At 44.5% G+C, this 8,690-nt stretch overlaps 1 protein-coding gene across 4 annotated transcripts in view; it reads left to right on the top strand.

Annotated features, from left to right (window-relative positions):
* Nucleotides 1–4,460: 4,460 nt before the first annotated feature.
* Nucleotides 4,461–8,690, top strand: part of ZDHHC9 (zinc finger DHHC-type containing 9) — a 47,447-nt gene continuing 43,217 nt past the window's right edge. The window contains exons 1-3 of one of the 4 annotated variants that reach the window (XM_023525477.1): nucleotides 4,461–4,684; nucleotides 5,031–5,093; nucleotides 6,260–6,560. In XM_023525477.1, the coding sequence (XP_023381245.1) occupies nucleotides 6,394–6,560 (167 nt within the window). In that variant the 5' untranslated portion in view covers nucleotides 4,461–4,684; nucleotides 5,031–5,093; nucleotides 6,260–6,393. Of the gene's footprint in view, nucleotides 4,685–4,822; nucleotides 4,842–5,030; nucleotides 5,094–6,259; nucleotides 6,561–8,690 lie in introns of those variants that run through there. The other 3 variants (XM_011384202.2, XM_023525478.1, XM_023525479.1) reach the window with 3 other exon arrangements.

Raw genomic sequence — 8,690 nt, 5'->3', positions numbered from 1 at the left:
ACAATTATATAATTTTGTACCTTATAATTTGACATCTGTATATTCTATTGTGTGTTTACCACCCAAAGTCCAGTTTCCTTCAGCTACCATATATTTGATCCCATTTACCAACTTCACCTTCCCTTACCCCCTATATTTGACCCCTTTTAACCATCTACCTAACCCCTCCTTATATCTCATTGCTTTTAATAGCTGCATAGTGCTGCACTATATGAATATGCAATAATTAAAGAACTTTTTGTTTAATAACTTTTGCAATGGCAAGCAATGTTATAGTGAACATCTTGAACATGTCTTTGAACATTTGTGGTAGTATTTCTAGATAGAAGTAGGATGGTTGGATCAATGGTTATGTAATGTAAAAACATTAAGAGATACTACCGAATAGCCCTACTGAAAGATTTTACCAATTTATTCTTCTACCAACAGTATTTGAGAGGGTACAACCTTTTGAGGCAGCCTTTTGAGGCAGGCTCTTCTTAAAATGTTGGAGAGTCCGTTGTGCATAGTTGAGACCTGGACTCCGCAATGTTTTTTATTTATCTTTAATGACTTAACATGAGCTGATCTTTGCTCCCTTAAAATATTTTAAGTTCTTTGGAGGTTGAGATCATGTCAAATACTTCTTTGGTATTTCCCATAGTGCCTAGTACAGGCTGAACAAATTGTGGGTGCTCAATATATACTTAATGATTCACTGATAAACCAGTTTATATTTTTGGGTAACACAATCCCTTGAGGTCAGCTCCTGGAATGAGTGGGCTGAGCACAGTCAGAGGTCAGGGCTCTGCTGGGTCAGTATCAGATGCTTTCACTTGTATGTTAAGTTTAAACCATAATCTAGGAACCAAATCTGTATAAAGCACCTGGCACAATCCTTGGCTCAGAGGAAGTCCTCAATAAGGTTATGATGACTCTAGTTAGAAGACAGTCTTAGCGCTGGTGTTGAGGGCTCAAGCGCAGCACCTAAAACCATTCCAAGTGGAGTTAGAAATCTAATCTAGAGATGAAACAAAATTGAGAACCAGCAGAGGCAGATAGGCATCAGAGGCAGACATAGAGGCTTAGTTTGAACAGCTCAGTTACATTGTGATATCATCTTCTCTGCCACCCCAGGCAATTTTTATTGGGCTTTCTGTGTATTTGGCTTTCACACAGTAGCATCTTAAAGGTACTTCTCAGTCTCTGACAGGAGTCAACAGTCCCAGCACAGTGCTGTGAACATAGGAGGTGTGGAATGAAAGAGATCCCATTTATTTCTCTCCTGTTGAAATAGATAATGTGGCAAAGAAGGTTGAGGATTTATTTGAGACGATGGTGCAAGAGAACAACCATTTGACCAGAACAAGAGTACTGCCCAAGCTTTTCCCAGTGAGGGAGTGGGGTGCCTCTGGGATTGGGAAACCAAGTGGTCAGTCAGATAAGGATTAACTTCAGTGACAAATTTAGAGGCTATGAAAACATGGTGGCACGTGGATGACATAGGTTCAGAAAAGTGAAGAATGAGTCTCTTTCTTACCTCTCTACTCCCAGTTGTCAGTGTAGATAAAGGAGGGAGGTGGGAGAGGACAGTTACATATAGATGTCATCCTAACATACTGCATCGATTGTATTTCTCTGCTATTCCAGATATTTAGCATGCATAATACCCTTTATAACTCTATGAAGTAGGTATTAGCTCTATTTTACCAATGAGGAAATAAGCTCGGAAAGGATCAATTACATGCCAAAGTTTATACAAACTAGTTAGTAGTAGAGCCAGATTTTGAACCTAGGTCTCTCTGACTATGAAGATTTTGTGCTTTTTGCTATTCATATTATCTAGCCCAGGCCTCTGGGAAACATATGTTGCTTTAGAATACTAGTTGGTCATATGTGGGCAGGGTGTCCCATGGTCCTTCCTTTTGCTCACCAATTTATTCTGCAAATATGTATTTATTTATAGCCAGAAGTAGGAGAGAAGTACAGGTCAGGTGAGGTTAGATGAGAACCTTGTGTGGGGTATAAGGCAAGGGGACATGGTAGGGTTGAAGCTAGAGTAAATTGGGGGGGAAAAAGGCCATCATGAGCTTGAATGCAGGATGGGGACTGAGTTTGTGGGTCTGTTCTTGCATGTAGTACTGAATGGAACTCTGGGTTTTTGCAGAAGAGATATCTGGAGCAACACTAACTGGCAAGCTGCAACCCAGTGGCAGCACTCAGGATCTGAGGCCATTCAAACAGCACTTTACACTGGCACCTCAACAAACACACACTCACACAGGAACCGTAAATATGGAGACAGGTATTTTTAAACTAGCACACCAGAATGTATGCTATTACACAATGGAAGCCTATACATTTATTCCAGTGGTTTTTCTAGTGCTCATGACGTTACTGTAACTCCCCTTCAAAGGAACCAATACCAATTTGGATAAATAAAGTCTGAGAGGTTTATTGAAAAGAGAAAAGAACAGAAAATAGAACAAACAATCCCACGTTATAGTTACAGCTTAGTTGTGTGTGTATTAAGATTTTGCGGATTATATAAAATGATGTCATTACATAGAAGGAAATGCTATGGAATGTTTGTCTATATAAATTTTCTTTGTTTTTATTTTAGTGGTGAACACAAATAATAACAGGTTGTATTAAAACAAGCCTGACCTACACAGCCACTTAATTCCAGAGGGAATGTGACCCAGAGCAGGGAGGAGCAGAGCTTAGGAATGTGTTGCCATGACACATTGATTACTGGACTCTTTAGGCTTCACCTGCACCTGAGATATAGACAAAGTATGTTTGGGTGCTGTGGAAGTTTACTTTTGACTGCTTCACAGTCAGGAGGCTGGCATCTGGGGTGACCATGCTATTCCTGAAGGCATCTAGTGTACATAGGCTTGGGAATCCAAGGGTCTGATGGGGCTGTGGGAAGTTCCTCTCCCTTCCATACCAAGTACGTATAACACCAGCACCCCAGGACTCAAACAGGGGAAAATTGGAGATAATGATTTTGATCACAGGTTTATCAGGAATAAACTGATGCTTATAATCAAGATGAGTATTAAGGAACAATAAAAGCTTTATAAAAACATACTTTCCCCTACAAATTAATTATAACACATTTCTCTCATAGGAAAATTACCTGGTGATTTTTTAATTCTTTTACATTTTTGATTGAAGGGTATCATGAAAATGTCAAATGTAATTATCATTAGGTAGCTTTTTGCTTCATATCATATGGGACCTGAATAGGAGAAATAGTTCTTGACCATGTACGTGGTCCTTCAACTAATACAACAAACTGCCTTGGGAAGACTTTTGGCAGTCTCTTCTGTATTAATTGCAAATAATACAGCCTAGATAAATTTTATTCAAACTCTGGAAAATAGCTGGCAACCTAGGTGTTCTCCCCAACAATGTGAAAGGGAAGGAGAAGCCACCACCTTCAGCCCTTTCTCATATTTCCCCTTATAATTGAAAGCCCAGAGCCATACTGGTGGAAATAGACCCAGCACCTCTTAAAGTTCGCCATGTAATATTAATACTGTGGTTTTAAAATGTTTTTCCCACTCCGATCTTGAACTTCTAAAGGATGCGACTCACTGGGATCAGTAGCAGTGGCTCATTGTGGAAGTAACTGCGAGGGCAGGGTGGGGGGAAGGAGTTGACTAAAGGAAAGTATCAGTGTGGTTGGTGGGTGGGGATTCTGCCTTGGATCATCGCTCCGCACTCCCCCCGCCCCCCACCCCCGCCTCCGGCCCCATTATCATAAGCTCTCCAAAGCTAATAGGAATTTTCAACCTTTTTGACAATCTTCACTTCGTTACTTACCTGGAAGAATTTATGTCCTGTCAGTAGAGTTTCTTTAACTTCCTCAATGTCAATGATCTGTTCTCGGTACTGCAAAATTATTGTGTTCTTGGGTACAGTTATCCCTTTCAAGTTCCTTTTTATATTAGTTTATTTTGTTCCTAGATTCAGGCCAGGTGACTGGGACAGAGATGGGATTTTTAACTAGTGAATAGGACTTGGGAAGCAGAGGACTTGTTTTTATATCCCTAAAGAGTAAAATCCCTAGTCGCAGTTGTTTTCGTGCAAGACAGGAGAGGCCCAGGGCGGACCTAGTTTAGAGTGACCATCCAGATATGTGAGCCAGTGCTTCTTCAGCGTCTCACCATGTGTGTGTGCGGAGGTGGGTGGGGGCGGAGCCTGGTTCCCCATCCCCCCATGTCCCATTGGCACTACCCTTCACCTCCATCTCCGTGTAACTATATTAATAGAAGACGACACCTCACGTACTGGCGCTGGGACCCCAAAGGGAAGCTGGTAGTGGCTTGGCAGGTGGGCATGAAGACGAGAGATAGGTGGGGGAGTTGAGCAGCGGCACCACTGAGTGGCGTTTAGAGTAGCAAATGGTAGTTCGGGGCAGGGGTTGGTAGGGGCGGAGACACCGAGGCTGATTAGCCAATGAAGGGCGAGCAAGTGCTGGAACGACCAGGTGACGTGAGGAGCGTTCCATTCTGCCAGCGGTGGGCGGTTGCCACAGCTGTTTTAGGGCCCCAGCCATAGGGGCCCCTTTTCAGGAGGAGGCAACCTTCGGGCTGGGGAGAAGTGGCTGCCACTTGGGGCGGCTGACGCAGTCCCCTGGGACAGTCCACTTCCTGCCCTCAGTGCCCAGCCGAGTTCAGGCTCCAGGGTTCAGGTAACAAGGAGCGGGGGTGGGGGTCCTCTGGGCTCGGCCGCATGGTGGGCTGCCAACCCCTCCGCTGCTCCCAGGCGCACGGACTTTGACACTCCTCTGCTCAACTCGCCAGCTGCCGAGCCCCTGGCCAGGGGTGACTACACGTGGCGGGGCGTGCGTGAGTGTGTACCAGCGTGGAGGTGGCGCGCGTTCTAACCTGCCTGGGGCGGTGGTCTGCTGAGTGGCGGGCGAAGGCAGGGCGGGCCTCCCAAGGCCGCGCCCGCAGCCTGCCCCGGATTCAGGCCTCGGCCCCCAAGGGGTGGGCCGGTCGCTGGTTCTGGACAGATTTTGATCTTTGTTCTCCCAGGCCTGGCTCCCCTTCCTGGTCTCTTCGTCTGCTAGGCCTGGTTATCAGAAGATTGTTTTCCAGGTTAGTTTTACACAAAGGAAGTGTTCTTTGCACCTTGGTGTCCCCTCCCCTTTCCCAAGCCCTCTACCTTTTCATTGCCTGGCTCATCTGCCTGGTCTCTATTTGAACCCTTGCCCTCTCCAGCCAGGTAATGATTTCCAATTGGTTGTTTCTCATCAGTCAGTCCAGCTGCAGGCTTCCACCTCAGTTTTGCCAGCGTGGGGTATGTGGTGTTACTAAATAGAGGCCACAGCACCACACCTGAAAGGACTAGAAGGGTGGCAGAGGCTGAGAAAGGCTGGGCCTGGGGATTCAGGATGTTAAGCAGAATGTCCCAGAAAGCACCTGTATGACTGTTTTTAACTGCTACCATTCTCCCCTCCCTTGCCCCCACCCTCCAACTCTGTTCTGCTTAAGTCAGCCTTCCACCTACAGGTTTGTGATGCGGTTTCATTAGGATTCCCATAAATGTTGGACCAGACCAGCAAGACTGATTCATTTCCTGGACTCAGGAAGTTACTGAAAGTTTGAATAGGGGAAATCTTTTTCTGAGTAAATAGAACCTGGGTACTCTCCAGAGTGTCCAGAACCTCCTAGCCTGCCAGAGGGTGACTTGTTCCCTGGTGTGATTCATATTTGAGTGGTTTATTGAAGAAAGAAGATGAAAAGCAGAGGAGGGGGAGGAAATGGCTCCTTAGGGACAGAAACTCTACTATTATTTTTAGTCCTCTTAATGATGATTATAGAACAATGCAGGATAGTGGAAAGTGCCCTGGACCGAAAGTCTGCAGATGTGTCTTCTTGGCTTAGCTTTGTGGCTGTGTGACCCTGGATAAGTTATTTCCTCTTTTTGGTCTTCACTTGACTCATTTCCAAAACAAAGTAATTGGAGATATCACTTATAAAAACCTTTCTAGCTCCAAAGTTCTATGATGAACAAATCATTAGTATTATATTGGAAGCACTGGGGTTTATTTAAGAAAATATACTAGCCCCCTTCTTTTTTTGAGAACCTTTAACTTTTTAGAGGACAAACACAGGTTGGAAATAAACTTTTCCCACTTCCCCACCCTCAACCTTTCAGGCAGTACTTATCTTCTGCCTTCTGAACTGCATTTCATATTCTTGCCTCGTTTTTTTGTTTGTTTTTGTTTGTTTGTTTGTTTGTTTTTGGTGCTTTTTCTTAGGATTAGAAATTGGACTTTTGATGATGTTTGACCCAGCCTCAGCAATAGCAGGCAACGTGATTTCAAAGCTGAGCTCAGCTTCTGTTTCTTCCCGCTCGTAATCACAAAGCCCATTTGGACCAGGAATTCCAATCATGTCTGTGATGGTGGTGAGAAAGAAGGTGACACGGAAATGGGAGAAACTCCCGGGCAGGAATACCTTCTGCTGCGATGGCCGTGTCATGATGGCCCGGCAAAAGGGCATCTTCTACTTGACCCTCTTCCTCATCCTGGGGACATGTACACTCTTCTTCGCCTTCGAGTGAGTTTTCATTGAGTAGTGTTGCCTGATAATGGTCACTCTGGGTCTAGGGGAAGAACCTTCTTTCTGGGAAGTTTATGAATGGCCCTTGGTTGGTTGTCACTGTCCTCTTGAGCAGTGTCTATAAACCATGCCAACTGAATTCATTGTTTTATGCTTAAAGTATGTGCTGCCTAAAAAGACCAAGACCTGATACCAATTTTATAGCACTGATTTGGGGCTACCCCTGGCACACTTGGGAAATAAAGGAATTTGTTTTTATTACTCAACTTCGCTTTTCAGTGAACTCCTTAGGTGCTTAGTGACAGACTGCCTCTTCCACACTCCTCTTGAGCCCAGGGGCATCCCTCATGATCATATCTCCATCCCACCAAACTTACCTAGTCTGTTATTCTGAGTCCTGTTTCTTTAGGACAGCTCTCAGCCAGCTGTTAAATTGAAAAGCCAGTTGAATTAGGGACTTGCAGATTGGTTCCAGCCTCAGCTGTGCTACAAACTAGCTATGTGTATGGCACATATGTGCTTATTAAATTATTAAGTGAGTTGCTCTTTCTTTCATTCAGAATCACTCAACATAAACAACTATTTTGCATGTGCTCGATACCAGCCTTGGAGTTATTTTTTTCTGTGATGTAATAGCCACTACTAGAGCCACTATTTGAAATCTGTGTAGGCCACCATTCTAGGGAGGTGGCCAGCTGGATTCTAGGGTACTGTGACATGACTGCTGGGTGTGCTGAGAATGCCGTATACTCTAGAGATGAGAAAATGCTAATTGGTTTGGGATTATTATGAGGAAGGCCTTAAGGAGACAAGAAGTGTGTGTAGACTTTGAGCCACACTTGACCTAAGCCTGCTGCAGTTCATGTATGTGGATGCCCTGGAACTAGAGCTCCCATGTTGTAGCATGACCATGGCGGGGAGGAGCGGGCTCCTTGGCTAGCCTTTGTGGGCAGTTAAAATGAGCTTTGGTCTCTTGGGGCTCATTTTTGTCTTTCTCTGTGAACTTCAAGCTCTTCCAGTGCATCAGGAGTGATTTTTTGGGCTGTTTTGCCAGTCTTCTTGATGGTTGCAACTGGCCTGAGTAACAGCAGGGAGTGGAGGGGGACCCAGTTTATAACAGGGCTAGGAAATTAAGGTCAGAGGAGCTCTCTGTTAAAGGCACTTTTGCTGCTGCTGCTGCTGCTGCCAACTTTGTGAAGTATTTGGTGAAGTTAGGCAGTTTGATCATGGTTTCTTAGTTGCTTTCCAGTCTGTTTTATGGCTCTGCAAGTGTGTGTATGTGTACTTTTACGTGATACAAGTGAGTATGTGCAGTCAGGCAGGCATATGCACAACACTTAAAAAAATTTTCCTTCTCTCTTGACCCTTCTCTCCAAGTTTTCTTTACTTTATTCTTGCCTTGCTTCTTTTTGGAAGTGCAGAGCTGAACTCTTCTGTCTATCATCCTCCTTTTCTTTTTACTCCATCCCCTGCCGAATTACTAGCTCTTTTTGCTCCCCACTCCCTCCACCTTGGGGTTAACTTTTTGTGATTGGAACCATTCAAAATAGAAATGAGATTTGTTTCCAGGCCCTGAGGAAACTGGTAATTCTGGGCCCAGGAAACCTCTGGTTTGACTGGCCAAGGGAACTTGAAATTTGGAGCTATTGGCATTTGGCCCTTTTCATATCTGAGAGCCAGACAAAGTCTGATTTGGATCTATTCCACTTAGTCCCCGAAGAGGCCTCTGAGGAAAACTGCCTGTGGGATGAAGCTTATAACTGGCCAAGTTACTGTTTGACAGAGGCAGGTTGTGTTTTCTACCACCATGACTCTCCCCCACCCCCGCCAAGTTATTTCATATGCTTTGCCCTAAGATATGATGGGTGAGGTTGTTTGTAAACTGTCTTGAGTTACAACTGTCTGTGCAATAAATATTTTTGAGGGTAGGGCTAGGAAGGAGAAAGGGAAGGGGAGAAGGATATAAATGTATTAGCTGAAGAATGGAATTGAGAAGTATAACTTTGACTAAAGGGGAGAGGGCCCTGGTGATGAATCCTTTTTACTGAGAATGGTAGAATTAGTGTTTGTGAGTGGGTGAGTGAGAGTGTGTGTGTGTGTGTGTGTGTGTGTGTGTGTGTGTGTGTG

Source organism: Pteropus vampyrus, unplaced genomic scaffold (genome assembly GCF_000151845.1).
Source record: "Pteropus vampyrus isolate Shadow unplaced genomic scaffold, Pvam_2.0 Scaffold566, whole genome shotgun sequence".
Taxonomy (NCBI): Eukaryota; Metazoa; Chordata; class Mammalia; order Chiroptera; family Pteropodidae; genus Pteropus; species Pteropus vampyrus.
Note: the sequence above shows the minus strand (reverse complement) of the source record. Positions and strands in the feature narration are given on the sequence as shown.